The sequence below is a fragment of the Schistocerca serialis genome, chromosome 2, assembly GCF_023864345.2.
Source record: "Schistocerca serialis cubense isolate TAMUIC-IGC-003099 chromosome 2, iqSchSeri2.2, whole genome shotgun sequence".
Taxonomy (NCBI): Eukaryota; Metazoa; Arthropoda; class Insecta; order Orthoptera; family Acrididae; genus Schistocerca; species Schistocerca serialis.
In genome coordinates, this window is record NC_064639.1 from 96,213,822 (window position 1) to 96,241,686 (window position 27,865).

The 27,865-nt window shown below is 41.3% G+C and overlaps 1 protein-coding gene across 1 annotated transcript in view; it reads right to left on the bottom strand.

Moving 5' to 3' along the window:
- Positions 1 to 27,865, bottom strand: part of LOC126456776 (MFS-type transporter SLC18B1-like) — a 312,767-nt gene that overhangs the window by 19,601 nt on the left and 265,301 nt on the right. Inside the window, exon 11 of the mRNA XM_050092546.1 lies at positions 22,592 to 22,685. Within this exon, the coding sequence (XP_049948503.1) occupies positions 22,592 to 22,685 (94 nt within the window). The remainder of the gene's footprint in view (positions 1 to 22,591; positions 22,686 to 27,865) is intronic.

Here is a 27,865-nt window from a genome sequence, read left to right on the forward strand (position 1 = left end):
CCAATGTGCACTCTGTGTGCATACCGGGGGGAGTCATTCCAGATGTGGAAAGGGTCCTTCCGGATGCCATGAAGGGTACAGGGTGCACCCATCTGCAGGTGGTCGCTCATGTCGGCACCAATGATGTGTGTCGCTATGGATCCGAGGAAATCCTCTCTGGCTTCCGGCGGCTATCTGATTTGGTGAAGACTGCCAGTCTCGCTAGCGGGATGAAAGCAGAGCTCACCATCTGCAGCATCGCCGACAGGACTGACTGTGGACCTTTGGTACAGAGCCGAGTGGAGGGTCTGAATCAGAGGCTGAGACAGTTCTGCGATCGTGTGGACTGCAGATTCCTCGACTTGCGCCATAGGGTGGTGGGGTTTCAGGTTCCGCTGGATAGGTCAGAAGTCCACTACACGCAACAAGCGGCTACACGGGTAGCAGGGGTTGTGTGGAGTGGGCTGGGCGGCTTTTTAGGTTAGATGGCCTTGGGCAAGTAGAGAAAGGGCAACAGCCTCAACGGGTGCAGGGCAAAGTCAGGACATGCGGGGACCAAGCAGCAATCGGTATTGTAATTGTCGAAGCTGCATTGGTAAAGTACCGAAACTTCAAGCGCTGATAGAAAGCACAGAAGCCGAAATAGTTATAGGTACAGAAAGCTGGTTGAAGCCAGAGATAAATTCTGCCGAAATTTTTACAAAGGTACAGACGGTGTTTAGAAAGGATAGATTGCGTGCAACCGGTGGTGGAGTGTTTGTCGCTGTTAGTAGTAGTTTATCCTGTAGTGAAATAGAAGTGGATAGTTCCTGTGAATTATTATGGGTGGAGGTTACACTCAACAACTGAGCTAGGTTAATAACTGGCTCCTTTTACCGACCTCCCGACTCAGCAGCATTAGTGGCAGAACAACTGAGAGAAAATTTGGAATACATTTCACATAAATTTTCTCAGCATGTTATAGTCTTAGGTGGAGATTTCAATTTATCAGATATAGACTGGGACACTCAGATGTTTAGGACGGGTCGTAGGGACAGAGCATCGAGTGACATTATACTGAGTGCACTATCCGAAAATTACCTCGAGCAATTAAACAGAGAACCGACTCGTGGAGATAACATCTTGGACCTACTGATAACAAACAGACCCGAACTTTTCGACTCTGTATGTACAGAACAGGGAATCAGTGATCATAAGGCCGTTGCAGCATCCCTGAATATGGAAGGTAGTAGGAATATCAAAAAAGGGGGGAAGGTTTATCTGTTTAGCAAGAATAATAGAAGGCAGATTTCAGACTACCTAACAGATCAAAACGAAAATTTCTGTTCCGACACTGACAATGTTGAGTGTTTATGGAAAAAGTTCAAGGCAATCGTAAAATGTGTTTTAGACAGGTACGTGCCGAGTAAAACTGTGAGGGACGGGAAAAACCCACTGTGGTACAACAACAAAGTTAAGAAAATACTGCGAAAGCAAAGAGAGCTTCACTCTAAGTTTAAACGCAGCCAAAAGCTCTCAGACAAACAGAAGCTAAACGATGTCAAAGTTAGCGTAAGGAGGGCTATGCGTGAAGCGTTCAGTGAATTCGAAAGTAAAATTCTATGTACCGACTTGACAGAAAATCCTAGGAAGTTCTGGTCTTACGTTAAATGAGTAAGTGGCTCAAAACAGCATATCCGGACACTCCAGGATGATGATGGCATTGAAACAGAGGATGACACGCGTAAAGCTGAAATACTAAACACCTTTTTCCAAAGCTGTTTCACAGAGGAAGACTGCACTGCAGTTCCTTCTCTAAATCCTCGCACAAACGAAAAAATGGCTGACATCGAAATAAGTGTCCAAGGAATAGAAAAGCAACTGGAATCACTCAACAGAGGAAAGTCCACTGGACCTGACGGGATACCAATTCGATTCTACACAGAGTACGCGAAAGAACTTGCCCCCCCCCCCCCTTCTAACAGCCGTGTACCGCAAGTCTCTAGAGGAACGGAAGGTTCCAAATGATTGGAAAAGAGCACAGGTAGTCCCAGTCTTCAAGAAGGGTTGTCGAGCAGATGCGCAAAACTATAGACCTATATCTCTGACGTCGATCTGTTGTAGAATTTTAGAACATGTTTTTTGCTCGAGTATCATGTCGTTTTTGGAAACCCAGAATCTACTATGTAGGAATCAACATGAATTCCGGAAACAGCGATCGTGTGAGACCCAATTCGCTTTATTTGTTCATGAGACCCAGAAAATATTAGATACAGGCTCCCAGGTAGATACTATTTTTCTTGACATCCGGAAGGCGTTCGATACAGTTCCGCACTGTCGCCTGATAAACAAAGTAAGAGCCTACGGAGTATCAGACCAGCTGTGTGGCTGGATTGAAGAGTTTTTAGCAAACAGAACACAGCATGTTGTTATCAATGGAGAGACGTCTACAGACGTTAAAGTAACCTCTGGCATGCCACAGGGGAGTGTTATGGGACCATTGCTTTTCACAATATATATAAATGACCTAGTAGATAGTGTCGGCAGTCCCATGCGGCTTTTCGCGGATGATGCTGTAGTATACAGAGAAGTTGCAGCATTAGAAAATTGTAGCGAAATGCAGGAAGATCTGCAGCAGATAGGCACTTGGTGCAGGGAGTGGCAACTGACCCATAACATAGACAAATGTAATGTATTGCGAATACATAGAAAGAAGGATCCTTTATTGTATGATTATATGATAGCGGAACAAACACTGGTAGCAGTTACTTCTGTAAAATATCTGGGAGTATGCGTGCGGAACGATTTGAAGTGGAATGATCATATAAAATTAATTGTTGGTAAGGCGGGTACCAGGTTGAGATTCATTGGGAGAGTCCTTAGAAAATGTAGTCCATCAACAAAGGAGGTGGCTTACAAAACATTCGTTCGACCTATACTTGAGTATTGCTCATCAGTGTGGGATCCGTACCAGATAGAGAAGATCCAAAGAAGAGCGGCGCGTTTCGTCACAGGGTTATTTGGTAACCGTGCTAGCGTTACGGAGATGTTTAACAAACTCAAGTGGCAGACTCTGTAAGAGAGGCGCTCTGCATCGCGGTGTAGCTTGCTCTCCAGGTTTCGAGATGGAGCGTTTCTGGATGAGGTATCGAATATATTGCTTCCCCCTACTTATACCTCCCGAGGAGATCACGAATGTAAAATTAGAGAGATTAGAGCGCGCACGGAGGCTTTCAGACAGTCGTTCTTCCCGCGAACCATACATGACTGGAACAGGAAAGGGAGGTAATGACAGTGGCACGTAAAGTGCCCTCCGCCACACCCCACTGGGTGGCTTGCGGAGTATAAATGTAGATGTAGATTGCTGTTGCACATACTGCTCCTTTTCATCCAGTGTCACATGGGTTGGCACAAAGATTTGTGCATACCTTCAGGAACAGATGAGTGAAATTTTGTCAACATTGATCGCAACTATCAGTTGTCCACCCCTCTGTGGCTGAGTCCTCCCTCCCATCTGTCCTGCCATCATTGGTTTTCTGTACACGATACCATACAGGCTATAACACCCCTGCTGAACACCAGCCTCCATCACTTGACTTCTGGGACAAGTCTTGGTCAGAGTTGAGCTGAGCTCACAAATGCTTCCCGTCACTGGACACATATCAACCAAGTTCGACCACGTCAGGATTATTCAATGCCCGTGGAAGGCCTAACTTGGATTTCTGTTCCAGACACCATGATGTCAAACATTCCACTTTCAGAAGTTGCACCGCCAACATCCACTGGCAAGGACATTAACTGCCCACACAATGATGACCATCAAGCATCCCAGATCCCAGTCATTGCTGATAGATGTGGATTAATGACTGCCCCCCCTGCCCTCCCCCCCCTTCCAGGAGACAGTGGATATGGATGTTGAAGAGGACTCAGAAGACTGTCTCCTCTGGGGAAGACTGCTGTGGCGACAAGTGCAACAGGCACTGGGCCAATAAAACAGAAATGTTACTCCACAACATGACTATTTAGGTCTGTGCCACAATGGCAGCCAAGAGTTCCAACACAACCAGCCACATTGGGGAGACCTTGCATGGATGATGTGCTTACCATCATCAACTCCTCTATTCTTCATTATCATTGTAAAGCGGGACTGGCAAAATGGGATGCTGCTCAGTGGAAAGGACTCAGTGGAAAGGATTTTGCTACATCTCCTACACTTGGCAAGTGTTGGACTTTCTGCCAGTATTACAAAATTCAACCTGTAACTGTTACTTTCCATAACTTACATTATTTAAGCATCCACTCAGTCACAAAGTTTTTAGTTTTGTTCTTCAGAGGTTAAGTTATTGTGTTCATCCCAAATTGTATGTCTCCTCAAGAGACCAACACAATGTGCCGACATCACACCGCCTGGCCACAACACATCAATTCCATCAGGTGACAAAATTAAGAGACTAATCTCCTCTCTCCTCCAACATGCCCAATTACTGAGCTGTGTTTATACCCAATTAAACTAACCCTGCGCTTATTGTGTGGATTATTTGTGAATGATTATAACAAATGTAAATTTTTCCCTGAATTGCCAATATTGATTTTACTAATTTTTGGCACTGATTGCAGGCCCGTGTCAATTTTCCATTTCACTGCATTTTGGTACCCAGTGCATGGCCATTTCACATCAATGTTCCACTTTATTATATTTTTGGCATCCAGCAGAGGTCAGTTCATTACTAATTTAAATTTTACTATATGGTTAAAATAGGGGTTTCACACATTATCGTTTGGGAAGCCTAAAATATTTCATTCAGTAGTTTTCTCTATATAAAGCCTATGATACATTTTATACCTGTTATGTAGTGGTCATTGATTGTTTAAAAGTTTGTTTACAGTGACTATAAATCACAGAGAGTCCCTCCCACCCTGAAGATGGTGCAGAATGTAGATTATTAATATGACAGCATTGCAAATAAGCATAAAAGCACAAGGAAAACATTTAAATTGCAAATTATCGAGTGAATATTGTGACCAATTGTGTAAGCTGTGCTATGTCATAATAAAAACAGTGGAAGAAAGTAATGGGGGAAATGTGAAAATGCAAACACACATGGACCAAAGACTTTGGCTTTAAAGTCATGCAAAATGAACAACTCACCTCAATGTTTCTGTAAAATGTGTGTGAGTTAGTCAATTATGTATGCAAACTGTAAAACCGTGTATCATTCCAAATGCATAAATGTAAACTCATTGTGAAAAATGTGGTCAACACAAGTTGCAATGAAGATGACTTGCACAAAACTTTAAAGATAAAGGAGTGAAAAGAAGACATTATTGCTGGCTGCTAAAATATGAACTAAAAAATAAAAACAGTATGAAAGTGAAACATACAGAGAACTGTTGCTAAGCTCTAAGTGTCCTGAAAAGCCAACAGCCTTGCCGCAGTGGTAACACCGGTTCCTGTCAGATCACCAAAGGTAAGCACTGTCAGGCTGGGCTACCCACTTGGACGGGTGACCATCCAGTGTGTCGGGCATAGTTGGCAAGCGGGGTGCACTCAGCCCTTGGGAGGCAAACTGAGGAGCTACTCAACTGAGAAGTAGCGGCTCCATTCTCGTACACTGGCATATGGCCAGGAGAGCAGTGTGCTGACCACATGCCCCTCCATATCTGCATGCAGTTTGCCTGTGGGCTGAGGATGACACAGTGGCCGGTCAGTACCATTGGGCCTTCATGACCTGTTCAGGTGGAGTTTAGGTCTATTGAAAACCTTGGTGAAAACTGTGGAAAAATGGCAAAAAGTGGCAAGGTGTGCTACAAGAGAAATGAAGTTTCATTTTCATTGTGAAGAGTTAGACCTGTCACTGAAAGGAGAGAAAAAACCCTACAAAGGACTAGAAATGTAATACATGCAAAAATATAATAAATACAGATTTGCTTTTAGTATACAGACAGTACATGCTCAGTGAGGATAGCACATCTGTATGTCAAAATGAAGATACCTAAATGTCACATGGTACTGCGGCTGCATTCCAAAACACTAGTGCTATGAAGCCTCATCCTGTCCAGCATAATACATTTAACAGGAAATGCTTGATCATTGAATGAGCCTCTAGCTTCAACAAAAATGACTGAGACAGAGATGAACAGGGTTCTTGTGCTGATAGCCATAGTAGGTGTTCATGTAACTTCATTAGCTTGGAGTTCTATTTACTTTATAGTGTGTTTAGTAACCCTGCCAGATACGAGAATGGAAGATGCAGACGTACTGGTACATGTAATGTCACCACCTCCAGCAAGGATGTCTGCGACGTGAGCACTACCAATATGGGTGGCCAGTCATGTGAATTTCCATAGAGGGCAAATTTAAGGCCACCCAATGGCAGTCTCTTTCTCAGTTGCTGTATTTGACTCACCTCTACCAGTGAGCTCCAAGCACCATAACAGTATACCAGGTCAAATTTCAATCTTGTGCACAGTGCTTTGACTTATGAATGTGTTGTCTCCACCACTGCCAGCCTTCACTAAATGTGTGCATTGGAATTAAGTAGTGTTTAGACTTTATTGAAACTTACTCATGAAACATCCACAAGAACTTCTATTTCAGCACATATGAGTTTCTGCCAAGCATTGTTATTGTTAGGTTTTGTGGACTAATAACCAATTTTAATTTAGAAATTGTTGACCTTAAGTGAGTGTCACAATATTGGTGTCAAGGTGGTTGCAGTTTTGGTTTACCAAGCACTGCTAGGGATAATAAAATTCTGATGTAGCAGCATCTACACCAATACCAGAAATTCATCAATCATGTAACTAATACACTGTTGCATCAGTCAGAGGTGCTACCAGCCATCCCAATATTTCAGCCATTTAACGGGGCTAAAAAAGACTGAAAAGTATATAAAAAATCCATTTCACTCCACATTCAGACAAGTAATATCAAATGTTCGAATCACAGACAGATATTTTTGTTGTCCAAGAATCCACAGTTATATACAGTCCAGTCACATTAATGTGACCTCCATTGATACTGTGAATGTTCAGTAACTACTCACAGGCAGCAGGTGGCAGCATTAGCAGTGAAGGGTATGTAAATAGTGTTGGGGGGACATGGAAAACAATTCAATCATCATCGTAATGCAAGAACAGAGGAATTTATCTGACGTCCAACAGGGTACGATCATTGACGTTCAGCGAAGGGTGGAAGCATATCTGAAACAGCTAAGTTTATAAACTGTTCATGTGCTCCCATAGTTAAAGTGTGCACAGCAAAATTCCACTATCCAAAACCGGTGCTGAGGACTCTGTGGTGCATCATGAGCCATAGGGGATAACAGGAGTGAACAATGGCTGCAGAGATGGGTACAGGTGAATAGACATGGAGCAGTATATGGACCTCACTGCAGGTGCCTGGTTCATGCACCCGTGCTTACTGCTGTTCATTGGCAGTGAAGACTGGAATTTGCACACCAATACTACAACTGGACATCCAATAAGTGGCAACAAGTGGCATTTCCAAGTGAATCGCGTCTTGTTTTTGATCGGGCGATGGCCGTTGGCGTATACAGCACGAAACGTCTGAAAGCAAACAATCGTCAGAAGGGTCCAGGCCAGTGGAGGGAGCATTATGGTCTGGGGAATATTTTAATGGCATTCCCTTGGTGATCTCCTCATTCTAAAAGGCACAAGAACTGATACAAGTATGCATCTACCCACGAGTGACATGTCCACCTAAACATGCAATTTGTTTTTTAGTATGGCATCTACCAGTAGCGTAATGCAAAATGTCACATAGCTCTCACGGTGTACATGCATGTTTTGAAGGGCACCAGGATGACTTTACTGTACTCACTGGCCACCAAAGTCCCTGGACTTAATTCCAATTGAGACTCTGTGGCAACACCTTGATCGAGCTGTTTGCGCCATTGATCCACAACTGAGAAACTTAGTGCAGCTGGCCATACCACTGGAGCCAACATGGGCCTGCATCCCCGTTGGTATCTTCCAGAACTTCACTGACTCTTTTTCCTGTAAGTCTTGTAGTGGTCTGCACTTCAAAACGTGGTTATTCATGCTTTTGCCAATTGTTCACATTAATATGACTGGACAGTGTATTATTAGGTTCAAAATTTATGCCTTTTGGGTTGCATACTTGCAGGGAATGAATCAGAAATGTAAGTTCACAGAAAGTTTGCTATCTGATGCACAGTGTAGCAAGTTGCCTGGTGATCTCAAGTGATAAACAAGTTCCACTGAGTAATGGCCACCCAGTCACATTCACAGCAATGCTGGGCTAGTACCAAGCATTGTTTGCAGTGACACACATTGTTTCCAAGCATCCCACACTGATTTTCCTTTCATTCCATGTGGAAATAACCACACTGTGAGGGTGAATTTTGTAAGTTTTATGCAGAGATCATATGGCAGTAGCATGCTATAGTGCAGTGGTCATCAGGCATTAGCCCCAATTAATTCGAATTAATGACATTTCAGGTTGGCACTATGTAAAATTTTGTTATTTGTAACAGTGCAAGACATTCCAGTGACTTCTTTTCAGTACTGGCATGATCAGTCTCATTCATTAACAAACTGATGTATTTCTGTGTTGCTGCTCCTCTACTCAGTGACATGCAGTTGAAGTTGTGGGTGTGTGGCCATCATGAGGTGTCACACTTAGGTCGTGCACAATTGACCATCACTTATAATCAGGTGCCTCAAATGTTACCATTTCTGTTTGTGGCAGATCCTTTATTGAGAACATTTTTGGCCTCAACATATGTTCCACCTTCACATTTTCATTGCATCACAAAGTGCACTCCGTCAGCTCATTGGTATCCTGTGCTGCCATTGATACATTTGGTATGCAAATTGTGCCACTGTTTGAATCTTGTTTTGCAGAAACAGTTGGCTTTCAGGACGCCATTGTCTTAAAGCTGTAAAAGGTAAAAGTTATAAATGACACTTGGAACCAGCAGAGGAGCACCTTGGTGAAATTAAGCCACAGTCAAAGTCACAGCTGGCCAGTGGACTACATGTCTGGCACCTCTGCAGTGCCTCTGTGTTGACAGACTACACCAGTCCAGCCAGCAACCAACTATGATAATAGGGTCATCGGCTGGCCCAGAATGGCACAACCTAGCAGGGGACAGTAGAATTTAACCACAGCTGAATGAACTCATCACAGTTTGGTCAGTTGGGCAGTATGTGCCACCCAGTTTGTGTCAATCAGCACTTTCACTGTACCTCTGCTGACACATGATCACAAACGAGGGACCACTGCCTGTCTGCCCAACCCAGGTAGACAACACTGAGCCAGCCGTCCACCCCTGTTCAACACTGTCAGTTCAGACTTTGATTCAAGGTAACAACATTCACTGTGTAGCTGAGATGCCATGACCTTCCACAGTGGAGAAGATGTTAGTGACTACCTCGTATCCGTAGCACCAATGGTCGCATCATGCCACCTCACTCGGCATACCAGAGACACTGGGCCAGCAATTTACCTCCCAGTCAGTGCATGCACTCTGTTTGCCATACACCATTGCCTATAACTATGGAACTGAATATTACAAGGTTACATCAGACTGCACCACTAAAGTAGAGTGCATTCAGAAGATTGTTTGATAAATAATAAAGAACTGTTATATGACCAATGCTGGTTTGTCTGCAGCTTTTCCACACAACCCCAAACCATCTATGAACCCACACAATACCCACAGAAAACTCGGACATGTCCTGACAAAAAATAATTATCCATTATCTCCTTCTGCACCATTATAAAGCCAACAGAAAGTCTGAGATTTTGTAAAGCTCATCCAATTAGGTTGGCCATTAAGGATGAGATTAAAAGTGAATTAGACTGATTATATCAACATCAAGTTTTGTTCCCCTTCTGCTACAATCAATGGACTTTGCTGTTAGTAGAGTGCGTGCAGTATTACTCGATTGCTAGCTGCACAGAAGGTGCAGTAGGGCGGGGGGAAAAATAGTAGAGGGAGCTTCCTTGCTGATGGGACAGAATTGTAGAGGAGGTGTAGTTATACAGCATAAGCCTTCACAAAAACATGTATCTTGTAGAACTTGTAAGTTACAGCTAGTGAGTCTGCAAACAGTAATATTAACAGGTTATGCCAGTATGACAAATAATTCCTAAAATCAGCTGTTTATTATTAAAAAAACTATGGGTACAGGATTACACTCAAAATGGCTCACCTGCCTTGTACATCTTTTTTCTTTCTCTTGTTGCCATGTTAAAATTAGCTTCTTTTCCCGAACCACACTGGTGTTTAAATGGTTCCACCTCACTAGTATCCTACTGCAGCTGCAGTTGCGACAAAAACCTGAGTGGGTCTGCTATTAATCAAACAACCGAGGACAAGTGACAGTCAATAATTTATGAGAATTCATGCTTGATATAAAAATAACAGTATGATTTCTTCACTTATGGTGTACAAAATCCATCATCTAATTCTCATTTCACCATCTATCAATAGTCCCCCAGAAAATTGCATTATTTTGGTGAAACAATCATTACTCACTCATATACTGGAGTAGATAATAAACTTTCGCATGTTAGCTATGAAGCAAAATACTCTCCACTTTGCATGCTATCATTTGCCAAAAGTTCATTTTGGTATCTCAAACCACTTATGAAATCTGAAGGATGGTATGAATACTTCACATCCAAGTGCAGATGATCGGACACAAGCGCACTAAATACAATCCATTTTCTCAACATTGATGATAGATACAGATCATCTCAAGTGAAAAATTCAATGTTAGCTCAGTTTCGTATGCCATCATATGTGGACTAACAAGCACCAAACGCAAACTCATAATGACCCTTATTTTTCATTACAAAGTATTCCAATTTAATGCAATACATTAATAAATGCAGAAATATCATAATAACTGTGACTATGAGTGAAATGATAGGCAGTTCATCATGAAGCTGACAAATGACACTATGAGATGTGTGAGAATCAATTTTTTTAACCAAATAGTTTCTTTAAAATCATTTGAGAAACTTTGCAACTGGTGTGCACCCACCACTGTTCTCACAGTGTAGCTGAGGCAAGTAATCCTCCACAAACTCTGGTAGTTGTATCACTATCTGCTTGACCATTTAAGGTTTGCTTTAAGTCTAAAAGACATTGATTCTTATCCTTTGCCTCATCTGTGGATGAACTTTTCTCTAAACTATCAAGAAGCAAACATTTTTCAAAGATCAGTCTTGGAGAGGTAGATTTTCACTTGCCTTCTGACAAAGGCTCAAGCAAGGTTTTAGTTTGAACACACCATTTGGATCATACCAATATAACTGGTTTGCATTTTGGCAAGGCTTACTCCCCATCACATTTCATAGGTTTCTTGAACAAAAATCACAGGGATTTTGTGTTATGTAAAATGTCTCAATGACATCTTCGTCACTGATTGCATGACAGAACATTTATGTAACGAGTGTTTAGTTCTTGTGGACCTGACACCTAAAGGCCTTGAGTGTCACTCCTCCAAATGTATCTTCTTTAAACCAGTGGCCATCTATTTGGGCTAAGTCCTCAGTGGAAAGGGCCACTGGTGCAGTAAACAATATGTAGGGAATATTAATAATATGGCTGTGTCTAAATATACTAATAACTTTAAAATATTTCTAGGAAAAGCAAATTACAAGATGCAATTTATTTACAGTGCAAGGCAGCCTCCACAGTCCATCCATTAATTGATTTCCAAAAAATGAAATGCATTTTCAATTGTCACAAAAGTGCCATTGGACTTTTCAGAAGTTAAAATCAGCCCTCAGATCAACTCTCTCCCATGGGACTGGCCAGCCCTGTTTGCTCTTTGAAGATGGTCACAGATGCATCCCTAAGAATGTTGGAGCTGTTCTCCCTCATAAGTTAGGGGATGGTATAGAGGGGCCACTGTTGTTTATGTCAAAGACACTTATGCCAGCTCAAGAACATTATTCACAGATTGAAAAAGAAGCTTTGGACATCAGCTATGGTGTCCATAAATTTTTTATTTTTTTATAGTCACAATTTCATCTTATTACTACCCACAAACCATTCTTGTCCATTTTTGGACCCAAGGCAAAATTGCCAGAGTGTATGGTGCAGCATCTTCATTGATAGTCTCCCTGTTTGACAACTTCTAAATACTCGATACACTATCAACTTTCACTCATCATTCTAATGCGAGTTCACTGTCTCACTTTCTGGCAGGTGTAGGCCCTAAATTTGACCAATAAGGAGACAGCTTTTGTTCTTGCCTGAAAACCCCTTCTGCTACAAAGTAGATCTTATATGTCTCTTTATTTATCTCTTTAAATTGTTGATATTTTTCTTGTCCTTCCAGAATTGATTTATCCTCTCGCTATGTTTAGCTCGGTGTTGTTCTGTCCATTTCCCCATAGATCTTTTGGGCTTTTCTTCTTGCGCAACTTCCCAGCAGTGGATAGTCTGTCTGAAGATTTTTTCGATCTGCGATGTCTGCGGATGTGATGTTAGCATTTTTGAGATCAGTTTCAACTTGTTTAATCCATACTGTTGCTGTTTTTAGTTTCTGTGAGCACAAGAGTTTTCTTTGTTAATCTGTTGTCATCCAGTCCCATGATGTGTCCATAGAACTTCGGTCACCATTTGTGGAAGTCTGTTTCAATGTTTGAGTATTTTTCTGTTGTTGTCTTTGAATGTAGCCGATATCCTTCATCTGTGACCTTTGGATCCAGGATTTTGCAAACGATTTTCCTTTCAACTTTTTTGATGTTGTTGAGAACCCCTTTGTAATTGAGGTTTAGGGTCTCACTTGCCTACAGTGTTTTGGGTTTGATGGTAGTCACATAGTGTCGAATTTTTGTTTTGATATTCATGCACCTTTTGTTGAAGATGTTCAGTTTTCCCACATGCTTTTTCAAATTTTGACTTCAAGTGCTTTTTGGGCTAGTCTTTCTGTTCCTGTGGGTTCAATGATTTCACCCAAGTATTTAAAGTGATTGATTCTGTTTATTGTGCCATATTCTGTGATCAAATTTTCTGTTTTGACGTGTTTTGTGGCCACAAAGTCAGTTCTTATGAAAGAGATTTGGAGCCCAACTTTTTCGGCACATTCTTTGAGTACTTTGATCTGAACAATTGCTGTTTATTCATCCTCCAAGAGGGTCACAAGATTGTCGGCAAAGGCTAAACATGTGACATTGATGTTATCCCATTTTTTTCTAGCAAGATGGGTCTCCAGCTGTTTTGTTTTCTCAGTTCCTTTTCCCATTCTTTGATGACCTTATCGAGAATGATGTTGAAGAGTAGTGGGGAGAGTCTGTAATCCTGTCAGGTGCCAGTTTTGATGAGGAAAGATTGGGAGATTTCTCTGCTGAACTTCACTTTGGAAGCTGTGTCGGTTAGGGTTTGCTGGATGAGTCATTGTGTTTTCAGGTCAAGACTGCTTTCTTTGAATATATTAAAGAGGGATTGTCGATCAATGGAGTCATAGGCTTTCTTGAAGTTGACGAATGTGCAGATGGTTGCGAGATTTTGTGTGGCTCGAAGTTTTAATGTGGATTTCAGGTTGAAAATTTGTTCAGTGCATGATCTGTACTGTCTAAACCCTGTCTCGTATTCACCAATTAGGGGCTTGAGCTGTTCTTGTGCATGTTGTAGGAGGCAGGCAGAGAGAATTTTGTAAGGGATGGGGAGGAGGGAGATTCTCCTGTAGTTATTTATGTTAGATTTGTTTCCTTTTTTGTGGAATGGGTGGATGAGTGCATATTTCCAGTCATCTGGGAGTTTTCCACTTTGCCAGATTTCTTGGGTGATCTGTGTGATTTCCTGAAGTGATCGTAGCCCCAGATTTTTCAGTAATTCTGTGATGATTCCATCTTCTCCTGATGCCTTTCCGTTCTTGAGTTTCTTGATGTGGTGATGGATTTCTTCTTTTGTTAGTGGTTCTGCATTGGGTTTTGTGAGCTCTGGGACTAGGTGTTGAAAATGTTTGGGTGGTTTGGAGCAGTTGAGGAGGTTGGAAAAGTACTGTGCCTTGATTGGTGAGTGCAAGTTTTTCATTTCATTTCCTGAAAGTCAGATTTTGCAGTGAGTAACCTTTAATTTTGCCCGTGAAAGTCTTGTAGAAATTTCTGCTGTTGAAGTTCCTGATGTTATCCTCTATTGATTTGAGTTGTTCAGTGATGTAGTTGCATTTTGTTTTCCTGATGGTTCTGTTTGTCTGCTTGCAGATGTTGAGGAAGTGCTGTTGGGTTTCTGGTGATTTGTGGCTGTTATATTTTTGGAAGGTGAGTTGGCAGTTAATGGCAGCTTGATCACAGTCAGAATTCCACCAGGGGTGTTTTACCTTCTTTTGCAGTGGAATCAATTCTTTTGCTTTTCTGATTTTTTGTTGCAGGAGTCAGTCCAATTGTTCACCGGTTCTTTCTCTCATTCTTCTGTAGAATTTTTGATACATCAAACTTTTGGATGTGGGCTTTTTTGTGGTGAACTCTCTTTGGGAAAAATTTTACTCTGATTCATGTAAGGTAGTGGTCCGAATCGATGTTTGCACCTCATTGGACTTTGACATCATGGATGGTTCTGTAGTGGGCATGGGAGATGTCTATGTTACTGATCTGGTATTCACCAAGTTGTTGGATTGGTGATCGCCATGTTTTCTGTTTGTGTGCGGGTTTTCTGAAGTGGGTAGACATAATCTTGAGGTCAAATTGTTGGCAGATATCAACCAGCCATGTGTCTCTTATTATACTCATTCCTCTTTAATGCATTCTTAAGGAGATTGAGCTACCTTGGTAGGCTTTCTTCATCTGATATTGCACGGGCCCTGTGGTGACAGCCTCATGCTGTGAAGGATGATGAAAATGGGCAGGCACAAACCAATGTGGGTGGCTCTTCCATACACACTACATTCCAAAGTGTTATTTACTTTGTGCTTCACTAGGACAACCAAAAAACATGAGTTGGGAATGAATGGAGGATGTGTAAGAGCTTCCCAGCAAAACTTCTGCAGTGCACTCAAAACAATCTTGGCAACAGGTTGTTTTCTGACAGTCCCAATCTCTCTCCATGCAATTTTCATATTTTTGGAGCCCTGAAGAAAGACTTTTGTGGCTATCAATTTGCTTCAGATGAAGTGGAGATGTGCAAGCTTGCATGAAATCTTGATTCTGTAGGCAACCATAAATATTTTTCCATGAAGGCGCTGACCATCTTGCCTCACAGTGGGATAAATGTATTAAGAATTATGGTGGTTATTTTTGAAATAACAAGCAGTTTACTTATTTTTTTTTCCATCTGTCTCATTTCCCTTTGACTGCTCCTTATAGTAGCGTTCATGGGAATCACCCATCATACTGCTGTAGTCACCCACAGGATACAAGAAAAGTAAGTCTTGTCCTTATAAGACAAAGAATCACTTACACACATCAGTGACTGGACATAACATCTAAAGAATTGCTCAAGTTCTCCTTAGGAATGGCTTCCTTACTCTTGCCTGATTTTGAATGTCTGACAGTAAGGAAACAACAGTTGCATGAGTACCAAAGATGGAAACCATAATCAATCTCATGGGTAAAGAGATTAGCAATGTGGTGCAATTAGTTCTGGAAAAAGGAGTCAATTTTGGATCACACTGGCTACTATACCTGGAAACATATTTGGAAAACATGCCACACACTCACCAAAGCCATTCCACTGAAAATGAACAAAAAATTACTGTAATTGCCATATATAATAAAAAGAGCCACATCACATAATATATATGTGTTGTAATTATTTTGGTGCAAAAATTTCAGCTGTACATGAAGTATGTGAATGTCTGGAACCTGTGTGAAATTACAACTAAGCAGCCTCTCCTAGGGCCTAGCACCCAGCTCTACTGCCAGAGGTGTCTATGGGTAGAGTTGAGCTTTGTACCTACTGAAGGTGAACATCAGCCTGTCCACTGACTCTTTGTGACTTACACACAAAATAAGTCAAAATCTGTGTACCACGTTATTAATTTTAAATGGGGGTAAAATTTTATTTTTATCATTAGAAGTCATTAGAAGGAATGGACAATTTCCACTCTTTTACAAACAAAGTATTTGAATCATCAACCTCATTTAAATATGTCCTTTGTTAACGTTGTGAAGCCTTATTCCTAGCATCCTAAGGATCTTCAACCAGGTAGATGTAATTTATTGTTATTAAAACCCAGTTTGTATCCTGAAAACTCCAGGTTAGAATATCAACAACAGGAATATCCAATATCAAGGAAAAGACAGATTGCTATTTACAGCAAAGACACCTGTTACGTTGCAGACAGGCACAATTAAAAGAGACTTACACATTAGCTTTCTCTCTCTCTCTCTCTCTCTCTCTCTCTCTCTCTCTCTCTCTCACACACACACACACACACACACACACACACACACACACACACACACACACCTAATGCACACGACAGCCATCTCCAGCAGCTCAGACCAGAATGCAATTGTCTTGTGGAATGGAAGCAGCATCCTGGAGGGACAGGGAAGGGGAATGGATAGCAGAATATGAATGAAGTGAGAAAAGAATGCTGTCTGGTGGACTGTGCAGGGACTAGACTGCCACGGTGGCAGCATCGGTAGGTTGTGGGACATGGAGGTAGGGAGGTTGTGGGGGCAGGGGGTGGGGGGGGGGGGGGATATTGAGCAGAAAATAAGAGGGGTAGGGAAAGATGGGTGGGTGCATTGGCAGATGGTGGCACACAAAGAGGGTCGGAGACGAGAACAACAACGAGATGATATGACATATGGGGTGAAAACTGTCGGGTGGAGGGTGTGGGGACACTAAGTTACCATAGGTAGAGGCCAGGATATTTTTGGAATTGGAGAATGTGTTGTAAGGATAACTTTCATCTGTGCAGTTCAGAAAAGCTGGTTGTGGAGTGGAGGATCCAGATGGCTTAGGTAGTGAAACAGCCATTGATTTCAAGAATGTTATGTTCATCTGCGTGTTGTGCCTTTGAGTGGTCTACTTTGTTCTTGACCACAGTTTGGCAGTGACCATTCATCCTGATGGATAGCTGGTGGGTAGTCATACCAATTAAAAAAGCTGTGCTGCGATAGTACATGACATGGCTGTTTTCACAAGTGGATCGGCCTCTGATGGAGTACGATAAGCTTGCGACAGGACTGCAATAGGAAGTTTTTACTTTTTTATTAAAAATGAAACTCCTTCAGCTGTACTTAAGATTTCATATTTATCTGGCTACTATTTTTGACATTGCGTCAATACCATCTTCAGTCCCATACACTTTGATGAAATCAGTTGTGTGTGGCTGAGTACTAGAAGTCTGCGATAAGACCAATACATGCTGTACATGGATGGTGGGCAGTAACTAGTATAAATAGGAAGTGTTGGGTGGGTGGACTTGGCAGGTCTTGCATCTAGGTCCTCCACAGGGATATGATCATTGGGGCAAGGGCTTGGGATTGGGAGTGGCATAGGATGGACTAGAACGTTGTGGAGGTTGGGTGGGTGATGGAACACCAGTTTCAGAGTGGTGGGAAGAATTTTGGGTAGGATGTACATCATTTCAGGGCATGATAATAGGTAATCAAAGCCCTGGTGAAGGACGTAATTCAGCTGCCTGCAGTCCAGGGTGTATGGGAGACAAAGGGGGCATTTTCTGTGGCTAGTTCTTGGGGGTGGTGGGAGGATTGGGGGTGTGAAGGGAAATACCACAAGAGATCTGTTTATGGACTCAGTATGGAGGGTAGTACCTGTCTGTGAAGCCCTGTCAAGACCCTCAGCACACTGGGCAAGGGAGTTCTTATCACTTCAGGTACACTGTCTCTGTGGGGCCAGGTGGTATGGAAGGGCTTTTTTTGATGTGGAAGGGATGACAGCTGTTGAAAGGCAGGTACTGTTCTCCACTCCCAAAGTTATCCTGGTCTCAACCTATGATAACATACTGTCTCACACCTTCCACCAAACAGTTTCCATCTCCTCTGTCCTATCAAATCCTCCATATTCTCATCTCCCACCCTCTTTGTGTGCTGCCTTCTTCCAATGCACCTGCCCATCTTTCTATACTCCTCTCCTTTTTCCCTCCTTCCCCCTCCCCTCCTCACACCTTCCTGCCCCACAGCCTCCAAATGCTGCACCTGTGGGCAGTCTAGGCCCTGCACACACAATGTCTCCCCCACCCCCGCAGCCCCTGTACACTGCTATCCCTTCCCCTTCCCCCTCCACTTCCCCTTCTGCACTCCCTCCAGATTGCTACTTCCATTTAACGTGACTGTTGCATTCTGGTCTGAGTTGCCAAAGATGGTGGTCATGTGTGCATGAGGAGTGCTTCCTTGTGTGAATGAATGTGTGTGTTTCTCTTTCTTTTTCTGATGAATGTTGTGGCCATGCATCATCTTTACAGTAGGTAGCATTCTAACTTTCCCTTACACTGCTGATATTCCAGCCTGGAGTTTCCATTGTTTGATTTTGCCTAGTGACTTTTCTTCCATCCCACAACCCTATGATGTTTGCCTTTATTCTTTACAGCATTACTCTTCTCAGTGTCCATTCTTTCGTTTCTTTCCTGTGTTTAGTTTCTGTCCTTTCCTGTGTTTAGTTTATTCACAACCTTCCAAAATGCATACACTTCCAAATTATACTTTATCAATAATCGTCAGTGCACAACACATGACTCCATGACTGTAGGGATTTTTGATGCAGCATCTGATGCCCCAAATACTTCATACCAATAATTTTATTTCTTCCTGTTGATCTCACTTCATCTCCCATCCCCTTGTACTTTCGCATTTTACTTTCCACGCCTATCCATGCCACACAAATTTGTGATCCTCAAACTAACAGATCTCCCTTCCCCCTCTCTTCCCCTATCGCAACACATACATAGTCCCATACATCAACCATTCATTTTTGCTCATGTTTCTGTATGTTTTTAACTTATTTGTGAGTATTTCCACCTGGTTTCATGCTGTTTCAAGTACTTTAACATAGTTGAGTGTACTCTTACATATCCATGCATATTTTTGCATGTTTTCACATATTTTTTGTGTGTCTTTTCTGTTATCCAGCTCACCTCACAACCATCTAACACCTTGTTTTGCCCATTTCTGCATCATTCCCACTTTCCTTACGCTATCCCTGCCACAATAGACACCTGCTCTATCTTTCTGCAGCTGTTCAGAAAAGTATCCCTTTGCCCAGTCCCATATTCTGTTTCTTAAATGCTCCCTGAACCATGGGACGCCCACCCCCACCCCACCCCAACTAGTCTACACACAGAAATTCCTTTCTCTAGATCCCACTCTTCCTTTCATTATGACCTTCACTTTTTCAGAATCAGCCAGTCCCTGGCTGTCACAAATCTGGTACTGCAAAAACACATCTCAATGCACAGACATCTCAGAACCACATCTACTCCCTCTGCAAGATACTGCTACTGTGCAATTCCTGGTCTATGTATCACATCTCTGAAATTGAGTCCCTTGCTCTCCAGCACTTAGGGGAGTGTTTCAGACAGCACATCCATAAGTTATCCAACTTGCTGACATCCTACTGCTGCCTCAGGGCACCACTGTCCAAACCCTATCCTAACCAGAGGTTCTTCCTTGTCAACCCCTCTTAGCACCCAAACCCTGCCTAGCTGACCATTCAACTTACCAAAACTCCACATTATACCACCATTGAACTCTGCTTCTCCCCATGCATGACAACTAATGAATCTTTATCATCCCCCCTCCCACTTAATCAACCACTGGTCACCTTCAAGGACTTTCTTACCTACAATTTGGCCTCACAATTCTTCCCCAGGTCCCTTCCTCAGAACACCAACCTTTCAGCACAAAAATGGATGGTCATACACAGCCTCAAAGCAAATCCTGACTTAATCATCCTACATGCAGACAAAGGTTCCACCAGTGTTACTATGAATCACAGTGACTAACTGACAGAGGGCCTCAGCCAATTATCTGACAGAGTGATCTCATCCCAGAAGTCCAACAAAATCTCCAATTCCTGCATAAAGCCTTAGCCCCACCCCAGAACCTCTCCCCTAAAGCCATTTCTTTTCTCACCCCTATGACACCCCACACACTCAACATCCATATGCTTCCCAAAATCCACAAACCAAACAATGCTGAAGAGTTGTTCTTTTGAGGCAGCCACAACTGTACAAATCCATTTAGAAAACTGAAGACACTGCAGGACAGTTACTTAATTCGTAATCTCTTATTGTGTACACGACCAGTTTTGGAAAATTTGATATTCCATCATACAGTGAAAAAAAACAACCCCTTAATCATCTGAGGTCATCCTCACCTCATTGTTATGGAACGAAGATTCCATGTCAGAAGAATAAAAAGGACAACAATTCAATAACAGTCATTTGACCATGCTGCACTTTTTGTGTTCTCAGTCGTTCAGCACATGGGAATTGTTGTTATGGAATTCTGACCCCTTTTAATTTTGTGACACAGAACCTTTGGTTCCATGACAAAAATGGGTGAGGGTGATCTCAGACAATTAAGTGATTTTATTTTTTACAGAAGCTGATATAACTACAAGTGTTCCAAAACTGGTCATGTACACAATAAAAGACTGAGGATCAAACAACTGTCCTGCAGTTTCCCCATTTTTCAAAACAAACAATCCTGGGTGCCCCATTGTGGCAGGTTATTGTGCCCCCACCCTCAACCAACTGTCCATAATCTAGGTTCCCACATAAATAATAATCACTTCTTTCACCAACTCTCTACCATACCCACCCCTCTACCTGTCTGGATCCCTCCTCATCACTGTTGGTGCCAGCTCCCTATACACCAACATCCCTCACATCCATGATCTTCCCACTATTGAATACTATCTTTCCCATGTCCTTCAGACTCCAAACCCACTATCTCATTCCTCGTACAACTTACTATCTTTATCCTAACTCACAACTACTTCTCCTCTGAAAGGAAGATATACAAACAAATCGGCGGCACAGCCCTGAGCACCTGCATGCTACCCTCCTATGCCAAACGGTTTCTGAGCCATCTACAGGAGACCTTCCTAGCCCCGCATAACAGCAAACCCCCAGTTTGACTCAGGTTCATAGATGGTATCTTCATGATGTGGACTCAGGGGGCCAAGTCACCACCCTATCTTCATTCCATCACAACTTCAACACCTTTTCTCCTATCTGCTTCACCCAGTCCTCCTCAACCCAGCATACCACCTTCCTGGATGTTGATGACCACCTCTTTGAAGGCTCCATCTACACCTCTGTGCACTTTAAACCCACCAACTACCAACAGTATCTACATTTTCACAGCTGTCCCTTCTACACCAAAAATCTTTGTCATACATCCAGGCCAACAGGGGATGTCATATCTGCAGTGAAAAGATCTTCCTTGCCAAATATGCAAGAGGGTCTCACCAATGCCTTCACAGACAGGCACTATCCTCCAGAGCTAGTCAAACAAACATATCTCTCGTGCCTTTTCCCCTTAGCCCCCCAATCCTCCCACCACCTACAAGCAACAGACACAAAGGAGTGTCGCCTTCATTATCCAATACCACCCTGGACTGTAACAACTGGATTACATCTTTCACCATGGCTCCGATGACTTATCACCATACCCTAAAATGAGTGACACCCAAGAGCCTTTCCAGCCCTCAGGAAGTGGTGTTCTGCTGCCCACCCAACCTCCATAACATCCTAGTACATCCATATGCCACTCCCAATCCCAACCCCTTGCCCTAAGGATCATATCCCTGTGGAAGACCTAAATGCAAGACCTGCCCAATCCACCCACCCAACACTTCCTATTGCAGTCCTGTCACAGGCTTATCCTACTCCATCAGAAGCCGATCCACTTGTGAAAATAGCCAAGTCATGTACTACCACAGCACAGCTTTTTTTTTTATTGGTATGACTACGAACCAGCTATCCATCAGGATGAACAGCCACTGCCAAACTGTGGCCAAGAACAAAGTAGACTACCCAAAGGCACAACATGCAGATGAACATAATGTACTTTAAATCAATGGCTGTTTCACTACCTCGGCCATCTGGATCCTCCACTCCACAACCAGTTTTTCTGAACTGCACAGATGGAAGTTATCCTTACAACACATTCTTCAGTCCCAAAAATATCCTGGCGTCTACCTACGGTGACATAGTTCTCCACACCCTCCACCTGACAGTTTCCACCCCCTGTGTCCTATCATCCCCTCGTTATTCTTATTTCCTACTCTTTTTGTGTGTGCCCCCCTTTGTCACTGCACCCACCCATCTTTCTCTGCCCCTCTCCTTTTTCACTCCACCTGCCCCCCTCCAACTACTCCAAACTTCCTTGCCCCACATCCTACTTACTCTGCCCCTGTTGGCAGTCTAATCCCTGCAAATACTGCCAGACAGTGCTCTTCTATCGCTCCAACCTTGCACTGCTATGAATGTATGAGTGTTTCTCTTTTTTTCTGGTGAAGGGTGTGGCCTAAAGTTAATGTGTAAGTGTCTTAATTATCTGTCAGCAACTCAATGTGCTATCTTTACAGTAAGTAGCAATCTGTCCATTCCTTACATTGTTCATTTGTAACATGTTTACTCTTTATTGTTCATTTTTGCAAAAAATAACAAAAAGTTAGAGTATTCTCTTACAGCTATAACTCACCAACAGCAATGAGAGCCCAGCCATAACAGTTGAACAGATAGGGAAGCCATAGTACTCCATAACAGTACCACCTACAGAAGGCCCCATAACTTCCCTGAACAAAAGGAAATTGAGTATTATTCGCATATAGCAAACATTAAACTATTTCAGAATAAAAACTACGGCATATTTTTTTTTTACTTTTTGAATCTGTCATATTAATTACAGTAAATATTTAAATGAACCAACCTGTACCTGGCAACTAAGAAAGTGAAATTAAAAAAAAAAAAATTGTACATGTCATGAAACTTTTCACTTTGAAACAATGTGTGTGCTGTTTTGAACTTTCAAGCAAATTAAAATGGTGTGCCAGACTGAACTCAACCTTGGAATCACGTATTTTACAGAAAATGTGAGCACTGCATGTGGAAGGTGAGGTTCAGAGTTTTAATCATGCACTCAGTTACAGTCTTCCAGGGAGTTTCATTTCCTCACACAAATATAAGATGAGAAATTACCACAACACCCTCCTTCCCCACAGGTGATTGGGACATTAAGAAATAAAATTAAATTTCTGGTTTTAGAAACAATGACTTACACTTCCAGAATGAATCTCTCTTTCTGCAGTTGAATGTTACAACATATAAAATTACCACACACCATTTGTGGATGAAGCAGTAAAGTGGGAAAGTAGTAAAAAAATATATATATACTCTGCATTTATCTTGTTTTACTATGCACTCGAATGAGCTTTCGCAATGCAGCAATTGGATTTCAAGCAGCCAGAGAAGACAATGAATCATTATGAAATTTATAAATCTGGAAGTAATTATTTATGAAAAGATAAAAATCTATATCTACAGGCACACAGTTGTTCCTGATCCATTGTCTGCACTATTAAAAGCAATATTATCTTTTTTCCTCAATACTCTAATGAATATAATTGTAAAATCCATCAATATAATAATTCTATTCATAATTATAGACATGTGCAAATAACCAATGAGAGAACTTCACTCTGCCAATAAAACCATAACCTCTGCTTACCACTGCCTTTTGTAATATTGACAAATCACCACTTGCAGCATGTTCTTCTATGTACAATTCTACTCTTTTATATCATTACATTTTTAGTTACTTGGCAGATATATAAATTCTATAATGATTTGTTGTCACCTTCTTTCATCTATTCACAGTCTGAGGGTGAAAAAAGGGGGAATGAGAGTAGTACCTGCTCTAGAAGACACTATCAGAGTCAGGTGTGTGAGAGTGAATCAGTAAACAGGGGTAATTTTTTCTGCTTCATAGGTTGACAGCACTGAATAAACAAGGACATGGCTTGATGTGATGCAATAATATAATGACAAGACTTAATCTCACTGTTCTTCAGTGGGTAGTTCTATTTGTTGTGATTTTAGAATGTTTTATTGTGGAGTGCCTGATTATATGTATGAATCAAGCAAAATGTGAGGAGAGTGATTTATTAATGATCTATTTGTGTAGTATTAACTTCCTTTACTTAGCCTTAGACAAGTGTACAGAATATACAAAACATTACATGTACACAATAGCAACAAAGATAAACTAGTAAAACAATGTTAACAGTAAAGAACTCATGCAGAATGAAGATAATGAGATAAACATGGTTATAATAGAGGGAAACATTCCATGTAGGAAATATATATCTAAAAACAAAGATGATGTGACTTACCAAATGAAAGTGCTGGCAGGTCGACAGACACACATATGTGTGTGTGTGCGAGTGTATACCCGTCCTTTTTCCCCCTAAGGTAAGTCTTTCCGCTCCCGGGATTGGAATGACTCCTTACCCTCTCCCTTAAAACCCACATCCTTTCGTCTTTCCCTCTCCTTCCCTCTTTCCTGATGAGGCAACAGTTTGTTGCGAAAGCTTGAATTTTGTGTGTATGTTTGTGTTTGTTTGTGTGTCTGTCGACCTGCCAGCACTTTCATTTGGTAAGTCACATCATCTTTGTTTCTAGATATATAATGAGATAAACACATATACAAAAGCTGATTTACATAGATAAATAGAATAAAACTGTATGAGTAATAAAAATATGATGTACTATTCTGCTGATACTACGTATGCAACAAAATGGAATAAAAACATCCTTTATCACATAGACATGACAAGGCAGTAAAACAGTAATAAAAGAGTTACTCCAACACTTTGCCCACCACAAATGTGTGACCCTGAGTACAAATGCTCATATGATTTCCAGAACAAAATCTCATAGAAAGTGGAAACATATAGAAGCATAGCAAGTGCTCCACAATTGGTATCACAAAAAAGGTCCTTTGCTTGCAAAAAAAGAGGTGGAATACTTTATTTTTATCTTATGTGTATAGTTGAGAGTATGTGGAATCCAAGTTTCTGACTTTCAAAACCCTTGGGACAACTCTTTATGGCAAAAGACAACAGAATTTTGCTGCTTTTTTCAGATTTTTGCCTATTGCTTGGAAACTATGCATGCTGGTGAAAATGTTACCATTACTAAAATGAAACAGCATTAAATTTTGTGTCAAATGACCTATTTAAATATCAAAATTGGTTCAGCCGTATGGCCACAATCAGTTGTCAAAGTTCAGTCATTTTAACAACTTGGCTAAAAAGTCAGTTCTAACACCTGTAACTCAAAAACAGTTACTCCAAATGACAAATGTTAAGTTATCAAAGTTGTAGAGCATGAAATTTCATGTTACAAAAGCATCTAGTTTCTCAGTTTTAGACACAATTAACTGTTCATACACTTGAAAAACCCAAGGAATTCCATTTTGTTGTTTTTTGTAAGTCAAATTCATTCAACAAAATGAGGATTGCAATAGCAATACATAGATCTGTCCCACCATCAGGTGTAGAGGTACCTATAAATCTCTCTCAACTGACATGTCATAAACAGCCAAGGCTGTCATCCCCTCTGTTCTTTTGTTATTGTTTCCATTGTTAGGCACACCCAGTCTTCATGCATTGCAAAAGGGAGATGTTCAAAACTCCTTGAGTCTTGCAAATCAACATTTCCTCATATGAATTTACGTTTTTGTGTAGTCAGTGCATTTAAAATGAGTGCTCCAGATCACAAGGAGGTGTGTTTTATATGTGATGGCAACATGGCAGATGATGATGTGGTTAAAATGAAACATATTGGACTGGAAATACTTCTACTATCCAGTAAAGATAGGAAAATCACAACACATCACAAGTTATTAACTGGTATGGCTGAAGCTGGAGTGGACACTGCTTGTCTGAAGAAGTAAAATAAGACAAAACTGATTTGATCGTCTTTGACAAAAGGCCCTGCACTGCCAATGCTGAATCTTCCATCACACAAAAAAGCACTTGGTTTTAAAAAACACTACTTTTATTGTGGTGAAAAAATTGATGCCAATTGGGAGAAACTTTGCACACTTGTTCATAAAGTGATGAAACTTGAATTAAGCAATGGGGTAGCTGAAATGACAAGGTGATGATTGGGCTTGCAAAGAATTGGAAAGTACCTTTTGTGAGGATGTTTGTGCTAAAGACGCTCAATATCATAGCTTTTGTCAGAGGAATTTTTACCAGCCAATCAGGGGTGGAGGAAAAAAAAGGAAGTTCTTGATCCACACAGACAGTTGAATCAGTGGAAATTATTATCAGACAACCAGAAGAGTGCCAGTTTTTTTGCAGGACTTAAAAAACCATATGATGAATTGCTGGGTGGCAGATGTAAGGACCATAAAAACCCACCTCTTCCAGAAATATGTTGAAGAATGACAATTGTTGATAGACAGTAAAAGAGCTCAGTACTGTGTTTCAAAAGTACAGGCTACAAGATTCTATCTGATAGTTTTTATGGCAGCAAGCTATCAGATCCACAAGAAGAGCATCTGAGAATTGTATGTACTGCTGCAGATATACTTTGCGAGGACATCTGTACTCAAGGTCTATAATTCATCACAGTACCCCCAACTGGTTATATCTCATCACATGTCCAATCAGTGATCTATGAATCATTGCTCCTTTTCTCTAGTTATTGCTTTGAAAAACAAATCAAGATCTCTACATAAATTGAAAAAAAGTGTGTTGCTCTGTCACATGCAGTGACTTCTGCAGTAAGACCATGGTTATTTCTATCTTCACTATTGATTAGGCCCAGTACATTCATGTACGTAAGATTCGGATCAAAACTTATTGTCGACACTCTTAGTGCAATTGGATTTGCAGATATGGAAGATCCCTATTTGAGACGTCCTTGACTGCATGACCTGAGCTTCCTAACATAGCCAGTGAAGGATTCACCCAGTTCATCTTTGATAATGCCAATTTTAACTTCCGCATGACTGACAGGTTGAATATGGGAGGAATCATGGCAGTCACTCCCTTCATAGCTATGGCAGGCACTCCCTTCACAGCTATGGAGTCTGACAAGAACAGTGGTTCGGAAAGAAGATGGTCAACTCCTGAATTTTTATCTACAGTTGGTGTACTTTAGCTGATCACCTGTAAAAAAGCAAATGATGATGGGTTAAACAGTATTAATATAAAGGAACTCAATTTCAACAACCCTGAGGGCTTGAAGGTATAGCTCTCTGGATATGAGATTCTGTGGCTTTATGAAAAGTGGAAGAAATTCTCACCAACAGTTGGTTCATTCAAAAATAATGTGCCTCCCATTCTTAAATTATCCTCCAGCTTTGTATGACACGCTATATACATCTCTTCTAACAGCATTGAAAAATACGCATAAAACATGGTCAAAAGTGGTGTTTTGTCACTTTTGATCAGCTACTTTATTTGAAGGCAATGGATAATGTAAGAAGTGTGACAGTGATTCAGAACATGTCACTGTATGATTAGGTAGGTTTCACCTTCTACTGTCCTCCTCGGGTTGCATCGGTATAATAATGGTAGGAAGTGGCTTGAGACACCGTCTGCAATATTTGCTGAAAAGAGTTTGGATAAAGTTTTGAGTGGGCATGAGTATGCTCAAGCAGTAAGAGGAATTATTGCTTCGCCATAACAGACCATCAGTATTTACATGCCATGAAAATGAAGATTACATATATGTGATAAACAAGTTTGAAAATGTGATTTGCAGCAATGAAACATGAGGAAAAATAGCTAATTATGTGTGCATACTATAGCATGGTTATGCACACAAAACAGTTCACTGAAGCAGAGTGTAGTGGAAACCTGACTTTGATAAAATTTTCTTAATGGTTTTTAAATGCATACTTCCAAGCTGCTTGTCATTTCCTGTATGGTAAAAGTGCTCACCATTTCTTAAAGAGATT